General features: G+C 32.0%; 1 protein-coding gene across 5 annotated transcripts in view; it reads right to left on the bottom strand.

The window, feature by feature from the left end:
- Positions 1-753: 753 nt before the first annotated feature.
- Positions 754-17,678, bottom strand: part of LOC143200584 (dual oxidase 2) — a 44,483-nt gene continuing 27,558 nt past the window's right edge. For all 5 annotated transcript variants that reach the window (XM_076411048.1, XM_076411047.1, XM_076411049.1 and 2 more), the window contains 7 exons: positions 13,458-13,849; positions 13,323-13,407; positions 12,159-12,381; positions 11,983-12,103; positions 11,536-11,927; positions 1,054-1,338; positions 754-1,000 (listed from right to left, as the gene is read on the bottom strand). In XM_076411048.1, the coding sequence (XP_076267163.1) occupies positions 878-1,000; positions 1,054-1,338; positions 11,536-11,927; positions 11,983-12,103; positions 12,159-12,381; positions 13,323-13,407; positions 13,458-13,849 (1,621 nt within the window). In that variant the 3' untranslated portion in view covers positions 754-877. The remainder of the gene's footprint in view (positions 1,001-1,053; positions 1,339-11,535; positions 11,928-11,982; positions 12,104-12,158; positions 12,382-13,322; positions 13,408-13,457; positions 13,850-17,678) is intronic.

Below are 17,678 nucleotides of genomic sequence, written 5' to 3'. Positions count from 1 at the left end.
CTTCATTACATTACATCGTTACCCTAGATCCATTTAATATTATCTTCTTCTTTATATTTGCAAGTTCAAAATCCATTAAAATTGTCAAAATATCTTTATTAAATTTAATTTATCTTGAAATTGACAAAGAAATTGAAAATGCTCAGACCACAAATTCGAATTAATTTTCAAAATTCAATATATTCACGAAAATTATTGTGATATTCTGCATCTATTAGATATTGAATGATTATTATTTTACTTTTTTGAAATTTGTTGATTAATTTTTTAAAAGATGTTAAGGAATAATTTTCTTATAATACCACAATGATAGAAATGCTCTGTCTATATGATGAGATATAATGACCGTTTAGACGTTAACGACTACTTCTCCTATATTTTCCAGTCAGTAGATTATCTTGAGAATTAAAATAGGAATTCGTTGGGAATAATTTCGGTACCTAAGTTTTGTGATTTATATTGAATGCGTTGAGTGTGTCATTCAATACTTCTTAGAAAAAAAAAAGAAAAGTTAAAAACGGCGAAAGGCAATATTTTGTGAGCCGTCTAAACGCTACTATAGTGAGAGGCTCCATAAATGATAGGATCATTGGAATAAGTTAATATCTTTTTTCATCATGTTTATTTTCTGAAATTTCCTTTTCATTTTCATGTACTCAATTACCTTAGCTTTTACTTATATATGTGCTTATATTTTACTGCTATATACTGCTTGAAGTAAGAATCAAACAGGTTTATTAAAATTAAAACACATTTTTATAACTTAATTTAATATCCAATAATAATGAATATATAATTTAATAATAACTAATATAATAAACGTAAATTCCCACAATTTTATATAAATACAAATTCAATATTGTTGAATATTAAATATCTAAACTACATTTGGATGATACTGAAATTTCTTGTTCTTGCGTCCATTTACCTCAGTACAAGCCTTGCCTATGGAATTTACGAAATTAATAGATCCGGAAGTGAAAACTCCAAATAACTTTGACTACAAAGTAAAATCATAATTAATTCAATTTTTTCATTGAACAATTGACTTACGTTTGGATGAAATGAATTTATGTTTTTTAGAATTTCAGGGAATCGTGGACGGTTGTAATAGGTTAGCGCTCTCAAATTCATAAATAATGATTTTCCATATATCCTTCGGTAATATTTTTCGAATATGAAGGACAGTATTGTTCTTAGATCGAAGTTCTTGTAGTGTTCTGTTACGAATATATGACAGCAAAAAAACCCACGCGGATCATTGTTTTCCGTTTCATATATTAAATCAACCAGCCATTCCAATTGCTTATGAGTATCAGAGACCCAAATGAAGTAAACCTAAAAATAAAATAGTGTTAATAGGATGGACTGGATTATTTCTATTCTATTTATATAATTTATCATCAGAGTACTAGCATTTTGTAATTTATATTTTAGATAAATCAGAGCATGTAGTTAACCTAGAGCTAGTTGTATGATGGCGCTTTATCACCACATAAAATATTCATCGATAAATTGTTGTTATGAAAACTTACGTTAAAATATATAAAAAATAATGCCATAAAATATTAAATTAATTTAAAATAAAACTAAAGCTTAACTTAAATAAACTTAAATAAAATTAATGTAAATAAAACAAAATATGTTCAATAATATCAAGTTATCAATAAATATAGTATATTCAAAACAGTAGTGACACACGTGATCAATATGTGTTTGTCGAAAGTTGTAAATTTGTTTTACAGTCAGGCAATATTTTCCTTCTCATTTTATTCTATTTAAAAAGGGTTATATGTGTTATATGTTAAATGATGTTAGAGAAGTTCGAACATGTAATCGAAAGAGCCTGCAAAAGTTGTCTGTTTGTCAACTGTCAGCAAAATTATTCAAAATATTATAATTACGGGTGATAAACCGGCAAATGTTGTTTTAATGAATCTCAAATCGCCGCGGTTTTTATTGAAAATAATTTTTGCGCGTTATAGCTGCACCGAATAATAGTACGGTAACTAGAATATCTCAAGAAATAAAGAACAATATAACCTTAAATTCACCAAAAAGAAACCGTGTTTATGAGACACAGCTGACAAATCAAGATCAACTTGTTCAATTAATCATCAAATCTACGAATTCTCTAAAAACAGTAAGTCATTTTTCAATAGAAACATAATTTAATACAATTATTCCAGAGAAAATTTTTAGTCTGGAAAGTATCCATAAAAAGCCAAAACATATACAGTTATTTGAGGGATGTAGAACATCCCGTCCTAAACTGTTGGGTAATATAGGATTTAAGTGGTGTAAAGATATCCCACGAAGGGATTTAATGGAATTTCCAGAGGTATAACTTATTAACTTGATTAGTGTTTCTGAAAGTGGCAGTGATTGAATAAAACTTTATGAATGTTGTTTTATGATTCAATGCTGACAATTACCAAGGCAGTGTGATGAAAGAGGAAACAACTAAAGGTCAATATACAATTAATATTCTTTAATTGTAGGGAATTGTATTATATAGTGTAAAAGCTTTTTCATCAATTGTACTATAGTTCAGAATATACATGTCACAATACTAACTCTTTTGCAGATATGGCAAATGGATCAAGGAGAATGCAGTGATTAAATATAGATTTATCAAGAAAGATGTATGCAAGTAGTAATAGGACAAACTAAAGGGAAATATAGTAGTATCATAATGACTTGCAATATTTCCTTATTGCATCGAAGGAAACCAGAACTAAACGTAAAACATAAATATGCCTTTTAATGAAAATAAACTCATTTATACAATTATTAACTAGGTGAATTAAGCCTTCGGGGGATCACTACATAAAAAAACGCGCCTAAAACTTTACCTATACTAGTGTGGAAAAAAGTCCAATGTATATATAATAAAACAACTCTAACCTATAAATGAAGGTAAATATATGATTTTGCGTGGATACTAGAGCCAATGTAGAAAAGAAGATCAACTGGCAGATGGCGCTGGAATTTGTATAGGTTGTTTGCAGATGTATAAAAGACCAGCGATGCAAATTAAGTTTCTCTTTTGTTCCAAAGCCAGAAGTGATGTTATTAATTCCGTTTCGTCCCGAATCATAAGTTATTCGTAACAGGTCATCGGCCCCGATATCTTGATATAAATGCGAAGAAGCTGGGGGCTACAAGAAGGAAGAGGAAAGTAGACGTAAGGAGATGGCTGTATGCAACTGAAAGCCGAATTAAGTTATGGAGTGACATAGCACTCAAGGTTCAATTGAACACTAGAAAACTTTTTTGTTTTCGATAGGATCAACAGAAACATTGAAACCAATGAAGAAGATTTTACTAACGCAGCCGTATATAAATTACGAGGAACAGTGAAGCAATAATTATAGACATGGAATTCAACAGTAGTATAAAAAAACATCGAAACAAATGGAGAAAAGTTTAGTAACGCAGCCGTGTGTAATTTACAAGGTTTAGCAATAGAATATTAGAAACATGGGGAGCAACAGAATTATCGATAGGATAAGAAGAAATATTCAAATCAATGGAGAAGAGTTTAGAAACTCAGCAATGTGTAATTTACAAGGACCATTGAAGGACTATAAAAGTAGATACAGGGAGTCCAACAAAATTATAGGTAGGATAAAGAGAAATTGAAACCAATGAAGAAGATTTTTTAATTTGCAAAGACCACAGAAGTACTGAAAACTAAAAACAACTCTATTGGGTCCAACAGAGTTGCAAATTACTAAAATTTTGATATAATTATTCGTCTATTTATATATATATATATATATATATATATATATATATATATATATCTTATATATATACATATATATATATATATATATATATATATATATATATATATATATATATATATATATATATATATATATATATCTTATATATAAAAATGAATCGCAAAATGTGTTGGTAAGCGCATAACTCAACAACGCCTGGACCAATTTGGCCAAATCTTTTTTTAAAATGTTCGTTGAAGTTCAAGGATGGTTTTTATGGCGAGAAAAATTAGAATTATTGCTGGAAAACCCCTAAAAATAGCCCTTTTCTTTTTCCCATTCAAATGATTTGTAACTAAAACGTAGTCAACTTGAGCTTTATTGCTATGGTATAAAGTTCATATTAAATTACAAGCACTTACTGTTGTCTAAGCAATGTAGGTGTGTTCCTAACGTCAAAGATCATATCTATCAAAACAATGTGCGTGTGTGCGTTGGAGCACAGAATACATAGTTGGAGGAGTTTAATGTCGCGTTCCGAAACTCGCGTTTCTTTTGTATTAGTTTCGGCACGCGAGATAAAATGCATCAGTTTCCACGTCATTACATCAGTCAAACAAAAATCGCGTTACCAACAGTGTTTTATTATTTTTAATATCCAAATTTTAAATAAATAAAACAATTCGTACGGCTTAAAAGGATTTGAGTTCAAGTCATATCAAATTTAAAAAAAAAAGTTGTCTGTTACAGATGACTTTTGACAGATGAGAGATGAATTGTCAACTGATACACGAAACAAATTCGTATATCGTGTTTTGTGCAGAGTGTTTAGTTAGTTAGTGTTTGTTTAGTTCGTGATTAGTGAAAAAATAATTTATATCTGATATGCCTCCTATAAGACGAAGCAATTTAGGTAGAAGAACCAGAAATGCTATAAACCAAGCTAATTACCGATCTAATCGTACTGCACAAGAACGTGACGACGGAAATGAACGTGAAAGAATTCGGATATCACAAACGCGTGAAGCGCGAGCGCGACATTCAACTAATAATCGCGCAAGTTTGAATCGAGCTGCTTTCAGTTACGATGTGTCAATTGACTACAGTAACTACCAATGTGTTGTTATTGGTTCTATGAACTTGGTTTGCTCACACTGTAAGGCATTAAAATACAAAAACGAAGCCAATGGATTGTGTTGCGCAAATGGTAAAGTGAAATTGATACCATTGGATCCACCACCAGAACCATTGTACTCATTGGTTTCAGGAATAGGAACAGATTCTATACACTTTTTGACACATATCCAACAATATAACAATTGCTTTCAAATGACTTCATTTGGGGTAACAAATGCAGTTCGGGAAAATTTTATGCCAACTTTCAAGGTATGTATTATAGCAGTTACTCATAATTATTTTAACGAACAAAATTTTCTGTCACCAAAGTTAAGATGTGTTACTAATCTTCAATTTCTTAATCATTACGAAATATATCACTTAGTCATCATATTATATGGTGATTCAGTTTCAGTGACACTTTTATTATATTTTATATTTGATAGATATTAGTTAAAACTAAATATATACTTTTTAAGATCAAATATTATTTAAGTTTGATCACTGACAATCCATTAATTTATACCACACCATAATATTTTTTTTATTTACAGATACAAGGGCAAATATATCACAGAGCAGGTTCACTGTTACCAGTGTCAGATAGCGACAACAAATTCCTGCAAATTTATTTTATGGGCAATTCACCACAAGAAATTGATCTGCGTTGTGCACATAACAATTTAGTAAAGAGGTCTATTGTAGAACAATTACAAACTTTATTTCATCAACACAATCAATTGATTATATTGTTTAAAACTGCTCTGGATCTGATGCCATCCGATAATCACAAAATTGTAATCAGAGCTGATAAAACACCTGTAGGTCAACATACAAGACGTTTTAATGCACCAACTCTTGATGAAGTTGCTATCGTTGTAGTTGGAGAAAATTTTGAATCCCGTGATATTGTTTTACATCGTCGGAATGATCAATTACAACGTATAAAGGAAACACACCGCTCATATGATGCACTGCAATATCCCATTATATTTTGGCAAGGTGAAGATGGCTACGATTTATCAATGAAAATGATAAATCCCATTACAGGTAACTAAAATATTAGTTTAGCTATGGCGATAATATCTCAGTCACTATATTATGTATTTTAATTTTATATTTGAATGTTATTAAAACAAAATCTGTTTACAGGTTCTGAAACCAACAAAAAAGTCAGTTCAATGAACTATTATTCATACCGCCTAATGATTCGGGAAAATGAAGATAATCACATATTGAAATGTCGGCGATTCTATCACAAATATGTTGTTGACATGTATGTTAAAATTGAAACGGAGAGATTAACATTCATCAGGTTGAATCAAACCAAACTCCGATCTGAAGAGTATAATCACCTTCGAGATGCGATTAATACTGATGGAAATGCACAGAATGTCGGTCGGATGACTATTCTTCCAGCAACATACATCGGAAGCCCTCGGCATATGCACGAATATGCTCAAGATGCCATGTCGTATATTCGTCATTATGGTACAGCAGATTTGTTCATCACATTTATATGCAATCCGCAATGGATAGAAATTAAGCAGGAGTTATTCCCTGGGCAATCACCCATTGATCGTCATGATATTACAGCCAGAGTCTTTAGACAAAAGTTGAAATCTTTAATGAATTTCATCGTAAAACATAATGTGTTTGGTGAGACACGCTGCTGGATGTATTCTGTGGAGTGGCAGAAACGAGGATTGCCACATGCACACATTTTGATTTGGTTGGTTGAAAAGATAAGGCCAAATGAAGTTGATGCAGTGATATCAGCTGAAATCCCTAATGTACAAGTAGATCCTGGATTGCATGAGGTAGTTATCAAAAACATGATACATGGTCCCTGTGGAACTCTTAATCAAAATTCACCGTGTATGATGGATGGTAAATGTTCAAAACGATATCCACGGACATTAATATCGGAAACAATTACTGGTAATGACGGTTATCCATTGTATCGTCGCAGATCGACAGCAGACAATGGAAAATCAACAATTGTCAAATTAAATCAACAAGATATTGAAATAGATAATCGTTGGATTGTTCCATATTCACCCATTTTATCAAAGACATTCAAAGCACACATCAACGTTGAATCTTGCCATTCAGTGAAATCGATTAAATACATTTGCAAATATGTAACCAAAGGGAGTGATATGGCTGTGATTGGAATTGGTGCAGAGAATTCTAATGATGAAGTTACCCAATACCAAATGGGCCGCTATGTCAGTAGTAATGAAGCAGTTTGGCGAATATTTTCTTTTCCTATTCATGAGAGACACCCTTCTGTTGTTCACTTAGCTGTGCATTTAGAAAATGGGCAAAGAGTGTATTTTACAGCACAGAACGCACTACAAAGAGCTGCTCAGCCACCATCTACTACATTAACCAGTTTTTTTGAGACATGTCAAAACGATGATTTCGCACAAACCAATGCCAAAATATTATACCTGGAATCAATCCTCAAGGAGATTTATACGACGGAAACAAGGAAAACCAGTTCCAGGATATACAGATGTATATTCCACCGATGCGATTGGCCGGATTTATTCAGTACATCCAAGCAATGATGAATGTTTTTATTTACGACTGCTATTAGTCAATGTACGTGGCCCAACATCATTCCAACAGTTACGAACTGTTGATGGTGAATTGTGTGGATCCTACAGAGAAGCCTGTCAACGTTTGCAATTGCTTGAAAATGACGCTCATTGGGATCAAACTCTCAATGATGCTGTAATATCATCACACGCTCATCAAATACGAATATTGTTTTCTATAATCATATATATATGCTTCCCATCAAACCCAATTGATTTGTGGATGAAGTACAAAGATTATATGTGTGATGATATTTTGTATCAAATACGGAATAGAATGGGAAATCCAAATATACAAATCAGTGAAGAAATTTACAATGAAGCATTGATTTCAATTGAGGACATGTGCTTGATAATGTCAAACAAACTATTAATTCAATTAGGCCTGACCGCGCCCAATCGTCCAATGCATGACGCTTTTAACCAAGAGTTGCATCGAGAAAGACTGTATGATCACAACGCTTTGAAAGAATTAATTCAAACAAATCTTCCACTGTTAAATGAACAACAGAAGTATGTATTTGAAACTCTTATGAAAGTAACAAATGATGAAACTGGAGGGATTTACTTCTTAGATGCACCTGGTGGTACAGGAAAACTTTTTTGATTTCATTAATATTAGCAACAATTCGCTCACAAAATAAAATTGCACTTGCACTCGCTTCGTCGGGAATCGCAGCAACTTTGCTTGAAGGTGGTCGAACAGCCCATTCAGCACTAAAATTGCCATTAAATATGCAAAGCAATGAAACTCCAACCTGCAACGTTTCGAAGAACTCTGCAATGGCACATAAAAAATCTTTGGAGGCTTTAGACAGAACCTTAAAAGATCTACGTAGCAATAATAACCGATTTGGTGGTGCAATGATTTTATTAGCAGGAGATTTTCGTCAAACATTGCCAGTGATTCCACGATCAACGCCAACTGATGAACTCAATGCATGTCTAAAGTCCTCCAATTTGTGGAAACATGTCAAAGTACTTCATTTAAGCAAGAATATGCGTGTCGAGTTGCAAAATGACCAATCTGGAAACATATTCTCTAAACAACTCATTGACATTGGTAATGGCAAATTTCCTATAGACATGTTGACTGGCTGCATTAACTTTCCTCAAAGTTTTTGTCAGTTAACTCGATCAAAAGATGAACTTATTCAGAAAGTGTTTCCAGATGTTTCTCAAAATTACAGAAACCATGATTGGTTGAGCGAACGAGCTATACTGGCTGCAAAAAACATAGATGTAAATGAATTAAATTTCAAAATTCAAGAACAAATTACAGGCGAATTGAGGATATATATAAATCAGTTGATTCGGCTACTAATCAAGATGATGTAGTCAACTATCCACCGGAATTTTTAAACTCGCTGGATTTGCCAGGATTGCCACCTCACAATCTTCAATTAAAGGTTGGATCGGTGGTTATAATGTTGCGAAATATCAACCAACCGCGTCTTTGCAACGGTACACGGTTAGTGATAAAAAAATTACTAAACAATGTGATAGAAGCAACTATACTCAAAGGAAAGTATAAAGGAGAAGATGTTATCATACCGCGCATCCCAATGATTCCGACTGATGTGCCATTTGAGTTTAAAGGACTACAGTTTCCAGTGCGGCTTGCTTTTGCTATGACTATAAACAAGTCCCAGGGGCAATCATTAAGTGTTTGTGGTATTAATCTAGAAAACCCATGTTTCTCACATGGTCAATTGTGTGTTTCCTGTTCCCGTGTTGGAAAACCATCAGATTTGTTTATCTATGCGCCAGGTAATCAAACAAAAAACATCGTATACCACAAAGCACTACAATGATATTAATAATAATAATTATGATTCACATGATTAACAATAAAGCGATTACTTACTTTTCAATCCTTATATATGTTTTATTTAATTATTTTTTATTCACAACGCCCTATATATATATATATATATATATATATATATATATATATATATATATATATATATATATATATACTTCTTCACCATAAGTAATATTAAAATTGACTTCCAAATATATATATATATATATATATATATATATATATATATATATATATATATATATATATATAGAAGTCAATTTTAATATTACTTATGGTGAAGAAGTATTTAAAGATGTACCGTTTAGAATATATTTACCGATATTAACAAAAGGCGCATGGAAAGGTATAAAAAGAGTACTATGGTACCTTAGTGCTACGAAGGATCATGGATTGATATATAATGTAAGGCGATAGTGGGCTTGAAGACGTAAGACTGGGGTGGTAACTAACTAGGAAAACTTTTAAAGGATGCATACCATTTCATGAAGGCAGCCCAGTGGCATCGAGCAAATTCATTGGAAGGCATATAACGTATTTTTGGCAGGCCAAGAACAAACTAAGTAATTAGTATTAAAAGTCAGTCTGTTTATAACATAATTGTGCAGACTTATTCAATTAAATCATTAACTAAAATTAAATTCTCATCACCTAGAAATAGAATAGTTCTAAATTCAAACAAATTTGTATGTAGTATGTAACAAAAGTTATGTTCAGGTAATTTAAAGGTATTTTCCTAATATTTGTTTATAATGCCAATTAGAGTAGTTGTTATATACTTAGTTGAGATGAGGTGTGAATTACATAATTTATGTCGATACACGTACGAATGAAGGAAAGAAGAAGAGCAATTAATAGAGGGAGCTGTAATTTATATAGAGGCTGTCCAAAAATATATAAGAGACCAGCGATATAAATAAAGTTTCTAGTTTGATACAAAGCCATAAGTGGTGTTATGATTTCCTTCCTGTTCCGAATCATAGGTGATGCGTAAAGTCAATTGAAAGTCTCCTACCTGACACATAGATGGCGCTACTAGAATTAAATCCATATGTTTTTTAGTTAGCCCTAACACTCAAATGATGCATGTATAAATTTGACAGCTGAAGCAACTTTTGTTAGTGTGAAAACTATAAAAAGAATTACGCGTGTTGATAAAATATTGCTTTTTGAAGGAAAAAACACAGTTGAAAAAAACTTGGCTTGATACCGACACTACTACACTACATGAAAATCAACCATCGACGATAGATATGCTAAGTTGGTGACATGAGGACCGAAGACGTTGAACGCAGTGGACACCCAAAAGAGGTTGTTACCGATGAAAACATTAAAAAAATCCACAAAATGATTTTGAATGGCCGTAAATTGAAATTGACTGAAATTGCAGACACTCTAGAGATATCAACCGAACGTGTACATCATAAGATTCACGATTATTTGGGTATGAGAAAACTCTGTGCAAAGTGGGTGCTGCGCGAGCTCACTTTTGACCAAAAACAACGAGTTGATGATTCGGAGCAGTGTTTGAAGATGATCAAGCGTAATAAACACGAGTCTTTGAACCGATATGTGACATATATGGATGAAACATGGCTCCATCATTTCACTCCAAAGTCCAATCGATAGTTATCCGAGTGGACTGAACACGATGAACCCGCTCCAAAGCGTGGGATAACACAATAGTCAGCTAGTAAGTTTTTGGCGTCTGTATTTTGGGATGCGCATGGACTAATTTCATTGACTACTTTGAAAAAGGAAGGACCATCAACAGTGACTATTACATAGCATTATCGGACAGTTTGAAGGACGAAATCGCCGAAAAACGACCGCATTTGGAGAAAAAAAAAACGTACCGCTTCATCAAGACAATGCACCGTGTCACAAGTGAGCGAAAACGATGGCAAAAATCTATGAATTGCGTTTCGAATTGCTTTCTAATCCACCGTGTTCTAGAGATCTGGCCTCCAGCAACTATTTCCTGTTCTCATATCTCAAAAGAATGCTCGCTGGGAAAAAATTTCGTCGATCGCCGAAACTGAGGCCTATTCTGATGCAAAGAACAAGTCATACTAAAAAAATGGCATCGAAAAGTTGGACGCTCGCCTCTGAGGGCCATTATGTTGAATGAAAAAAACTAATTTTCCCAGAAAAATTTGTTCTACTATTGTAGGCCGGGGACTTTCCAATTGACCTGTTAACATATTTGTTTTAAATCCCGTATCTTACAAGATGTATAAAAGCTTTTTACCTTTTTGCAGCAAATATCTGCTTTAATCTTCATATAGTTGGATATCTCCTTAAGCACTGAGGCAAATTGTGAAACGCCTATAGCATCGCCAATAAATACGGCGACCTCGTACCTCTCCCAATATTTAATTCCATTACCGAGGGGTCCTTCTAAGCGAACTCGAATTGGTGCTATCTTTGTTCTTTTCTCGGTTCCGTCAAAAAAATTAAAGACCTCACGGGACCAGGCATCCACAGCGGGAATATAAACTCGCAAATCTGGTTCGCAGGGGGCCGATGAAAGCCAGAATTCTTGATAGATTGTTCGGTCTAACAGCGGTATACATATACGGATGGTTTGTCCGACCGTATGTATATAATCTACTGGACGTCGCATTATTATGCAAACCACATCTGAAATAAAGAATAAATGTTATGCGGTTTAATATCATTCCTAAAGAACGCTTACCCGAAGGGTGTATTTCGACTTTGAAAATGGGAACTTCAATTATTTTTCGATTTAATCTTATCAAAACGTCTATGAAGTAAAGTACTAAGGATAGGGACATATAATTAAAATACTGCGGGTTCTAAACAAATTTAAAAATAGCTTGAGGGTTAAGTCGGTAAATTAAATTAGTTTACCTGTAGTTTTCTTTGTGATCCATGGAAAAGGATAATTATTAAGGTCACTATCAAATATTTGCGCATATAGTGAGGCGTTCTATAGAATTTTAATTGAGTAAATTTCATGCGTATGTTTTTGAAATCAATATGAATATATGTGCTATATACCAAGACAATCAATAAAATACCAGTTATTATAGTAAGATCAAACACTAGATGCCAATTATATTGAGGTTCATATCTAAAAAAATATAAATAATTAAATATTATTAATTGACATCGGCTGTACATCAATTTTGAGGGTTTAGAATTGGTGTAAGTGCGTACTAATGTAAACAACTACTAAATATAATGGCTTTGGTATTTCTCGTGATAAAATAACAGATCTCCAGTTAGTGTTGTATTTTAGGGTTGAATTATGCATTATGTATTTTATGTGTATGACCCTTTACAATAGCGATTTGCTCTTACTTTTCAAATTATGGGTGACCTCTAATAAGTTTTTAGCTACATTTTCTCATCTCATAGGCAAAATGGTCTGGTTTCTAATTTCGTTTATAATCTTAGTTATAATTTTAACAGACCTATATTGCATGTTCTTGTAAAATATTTTCTCTTTCAATTTGAATAATTAAGTTTGTTGGTTTAATTCATTTAAATGATATTAATATTTGTATTATATAGATTATACTATTGTTATGATGCAGCTTCATTCATTATTATTTATTCGCTTCATTTAGTTCTAGTCTGTAACGTCTCTCTATTTGTTCTCAATTGTTACAAATGATGAAATATCGGATTGCTGGAAAAGTAATATTTGAATTTTGTATACAATTTTTGTAGAATTTTATTAGCAAATAAAAAATAGCGATAAATAATTACGTAACATTACTAAAAACTATATTTTCTATAAATCACAATCACTGTAGTAAATCATGTATGTTATACTGGTTAGAAAATATTTTTGAAATAAATTGTAACAATTTATTTATCTTTTCAGCCTTCGCAACATTTCTTGTATTAAACTCCTCTAATACTTCGAGGAAGTTTCTCAGTTTAAATATAGCGAAAGAAATTGAAAAGATGTAAGTCAGGTAAAATAGGGTCATTGTGGAATCATATAATATGAATTCTTCATGAAAAAAGGATCTGAAAAATATTCCCAAAGAATCAACTACTTACAGTATCAAGTTGTTGCGAAGTGTTACATAAGTTGCTATCCCTTTTTCCGTAAACAACATTACAAAAGCTGTTGTAACATGCATTACTAAAAAACATTGAATACACTTTTGCTTGGAGTAAAGTTATTCTACTCACCTGTAAAAAATATTGAAAAAATAAAGAAATACCTATTCAAAATTGGTAATAAATTAGATGGAAAATATTTTCTAGAGCCTATGTCATCGAGAGTTGACCATACGTTACTACACATTGTAATTAACAAAACTGAATAAATAAATAGCAAGCACTCCGCAGAACCTACGCATATAGCACTTATTACACTTTTTTCAGAATTGTTGTTAAAATCGAAAATTTTAAAATTTATAATAAAAATAAATAAAACCACTAGTGTTAGAAAAATAACCCAAAAGACTAGGGATGCGTAGGGCAGCATATTTTCGAATAATGTAAATCCATTTGGTCTAGTATGACCGTTTTCTTTTTGCATCTGTATTTCTTCAATATTATCTTGCATACCACCCTCGTTCCTACAAACAAAATAATATTGTTATATTGTTACTTTTAGTGTAAGTTATTTGTCTTTAAATAATACACGCTTGTAGACCTGATCAACTAAAAGGTATTTATAATGTAAATTGAGAGGCTCATTACAAATCGGCAACCTTCTATTAAAATTGGTTTTAGTTTTCTAAATATTGAGCAATTTCATTATTTAATTTAACGTTTCTTTAAATTTTTAATGCTTAACAGTCATTTATTTAATTAAAAAGTATATATCAGAATTGAACTCTGACAGAACTGAGTTCTTTATACTATTTGAGAACTGTTTCATGCATTAGGGCCTAACGGTAATTTCTCATCATGGTAGCGCCCCAAAATAATTTATTGCCTTTTGCTTTTTGTTATGACTTGGTTTAGCTACACTTCTTGTTTATTGCTCGCGTCGACCAAGTTTTGCGGGAAAAAATCAAGATGTGAATGTAGTATATTCACAAATATTCGATCACCTTTTTTCTGGTAATTTTGTAACCAATTATCAATTACATGCTTGTAAACTAGTTGGAAAACTTTGTTCCGTGCCTGTTAAAAAATAATGGTGGTACTTATGGCTTGTCAGTGTTTGCTCCAACAAAACCAAAGTATTGTAATTATGCGTCTTTGAGGGCATTTGTTGTGATTCTTCGGCATATATCGAGCATTAAACATCCACAAACGTAACAAAAACACTTTGAGTCTTTCACACTTTCCGAAGCACAAATTACAGTATAAAGACAAGTTCCAAATATTATTTAATATAATATTTTCGTGTTATCGTCTGCTGCCAAACTGCGCGAAGTCGAAAACTAAAACCAATCTGGACACACGGATTGAAATCTTATTATATGGCATCATATAATGTTAAGAATCATATACTATTAAGAATTTCAACAAAAAATTTAGTGTTAAAAAAAGCGCCATCGGAGTAGAAGGTCAGAGTAATAAAAGAGTTAATACAACATTCTATAAATCATTAAGGATCAGAAACAAAATATCTGAACTGCAAATGTAACATAAGATAAGTTAAACCAATATTAGAAATATTGAAATCAGTTATACAATATAACATAATAATAAAATAATAAGCAGTTGGGCCAATGCAAAGGGCTCAGCATTAACTTATGAAACTGCTGAAGGCGAATTCGCAGCAAGAACACTGAGCAGTTAAACCTAGAAGCAGAAATATTTGTTGCAGACACCCATCCAGGGGCTTAGAACAATACTTGGAATTAAAAGAAAATCCAAGGGAATCTATTATTCCAAAGAAATTGTTGTTGTTGTTGAAAGTTGAAAAAAGTTGAAAAGCAAATTTGACAAAAAAATAATAACCAACTACAACACCTGAGAATAAAAATAGGCTAAACATTACAATAAAAAGGTTAAAAAGGAAAACAAAAGAAATCCATAAATAAATAACATAGATAACAAGGAAACAAACACTTTGATGATATAATAAAAATCTAAAGAGACCAATTTCTCACAGTCCACCTATAAGAGATCTAGGATAAAATTAGGCACGCAACAATCAAGAAAAAACTGAAGAATTTGCCAATTATTTAGAACAGTTTCAGATTAAATGAAACTGATTTAGAACATAATCTGTTGACAAGCGAGTGCGAAAATCCTCCTAAAATTGTTACACCAGGTCTTCAAAGTTAGAAACCAACTTAATAACTGAACAAATGTTGAAGAATTTACTATGAGAATGATTAAAATTTATCAATTTGATTAATGCAGCATTCCGATAAAACCATATTCAGTGTGTATGGAAAACTGCGGAATTTATTATGATTTATTATGATTCCGAAACATTCACCACCACCAAATGAAGCGAAATCTTATCGACCAACTTCACTACTACTAGTATATTCCACAATCAGCCAGGTACATAAAATCATAGATTATATCGTGAAAATCTACGAAAAGCCTTTTGGTAATGTCTGGCATAAGAGACTCATGTATATACTCCATAAAATGTTATTGAAGCAATAGGTATAAGTCTTAAATCTAAACCTCGCTCTCAGCCAGGATGTTTAGAGTTAAACAAGGAGAAGCTGACTCATCAATGAAAGAAAGACAAGCGGGAGCACAGCAAGGCAGTTTTTTGTACTGTTCTTTATCCACCCGATACATGTGACATAACACAAATAGAAAATGTTACTTTGACTATATTTGCTGATGATACTTGCAACCAGAAAATTGAAACATGCAAGTAATAACATATATAAAAGACGTGGATAAAAATATCAACGAGAACAAAAAATTGCATATATGATTCACCTAAAATAAAACTGTGCATATGTCAATAAATATGAATAATATTATTATCTCACAAAGCAACATCGAGCCATATCATATGATAAATATTTATACAACTCTTATGTAGTGTCAATTTGGACGAAAAACATCCATACAAATTTCTGATGTACAAGCGCATACTAAAATTTATATGGATCTATGGAATTTAGTTATGGGGATAACGCAGAAGTAATATCAATGTAATACAGGTATTTTAGTATAAAGCATTTAGAAAAGATCCACAACAAGATATGAAGAAATACTGCAGTTCACTAAAGTTATTCGATAACACTGGCTCAAGAAAAATTAACTATTGACTTGCTGCGGTTTTAATGGATTTTTTTAGCCTGTTGCTACTGTACTGAATATTGGTATAAACACAACTTATAGTACAATTAATTCAGAGAAAACTTTATACACTGTTAGGAAACCTTGGATTTAAATGATTTAAATATAATCCATGAAGAGGTCTAATAAGTCTTTTAGGCATTGCTTTTTAAATAATTCAATTTCTAGAAGCTAATAATAAAATTACGGAAAATTTGTTATTTCAATTAAATACTTTTAATATTTCAAATTGGGTCACTCACGCAAGAAAATAATAAAAAAGAATAAAGATAACAAAAGTTGATGGAAAAAGGTAAGAGTTAGACTAGCATTTTATTTATTTTATATAAACATTATATTTTTTAATAATTCATTGCATACATATTGTTCTTCATCATAGAAAAAGGAATGGTTGTATTCAACAGAGTTAGTGGTTTCCTTCAATTCTAAGTTTTAAATCACCTGTTGGAGAGCTTAGGGAAACCATAAGTTATTGTTCTGGACAAAAGTAGGGCGATAAAGTCTGTAATTAAGGAATGGCTTGCAAAACAAAAAATTCAGTTTTCAAGATACCATGTTTAAGAGTGGCCTTCAGATGGCCGAACAATATAGCCACACAGTTTTATCTGTTCCACCATATCGCGGAATTTTCAATCCATTCGAATTGATATGGGGTATGCCAAAGAACTATTATAATGGGCATGCTGGTCAAGAAGGATAGACAAGCAAGAACTGTTTGGATATGTGGAAGATACAAATAACACAGGTACAAAAACACCTTTAGTCGAAATGAACCCTATCAGATACAGAAGGAGAAGTATATAAATGGTGAAATCTTGTTCAAGTGTTAGCTAGATTGTTAATTAACAGTTTAGTTGTTGGCAGTAATTGAATGAAACTATCAGAATATGGGATTTTGACCCAATGCTGACAATTATCAAGAGAGGGCGATGAAGGTGGACACAACTAAAGGTGGGAATGTAATTAATATAGGATAGGTGTAGAACTTCGTGTATACACCAAAGTATAAAAGAGTATTTAGTTAGAATGTACGAGGAGAAAATGAATATTAGAATGATTAAATTTAATTTTGTAAAAAAAGTAGTAACAGAGGAAACACCGATATCAAAATAACTTGGCAAGAAAATCCAGGAATCAAGGAAATATATGCTCCCTGATGAATATAAAATACAT

The sequence above is a fragment of the Rhynchophorus ferrugineus genome, unplaced genomic scaffold, assembly GCF_030347505.1.
Source record: "Rhynchophorus ferrugineus isolate W39M unplaced genomic scaffold, kcgeb_rfMv2 rfM8, whole genome shotgun sequence".
Taxonomy (NCBI): Eukaryota; Metazoa; Arthropoda; class Insecta; order Coleoptera; family Curculionidae; genus Rhynchophorus; species Rhynchophorus ferrugineus.
The sequence above is the reverse complement of the archived record's forward strand: the minus strand, read 5'-3'. Positions and strand labels throughout refer to the sequence as shown.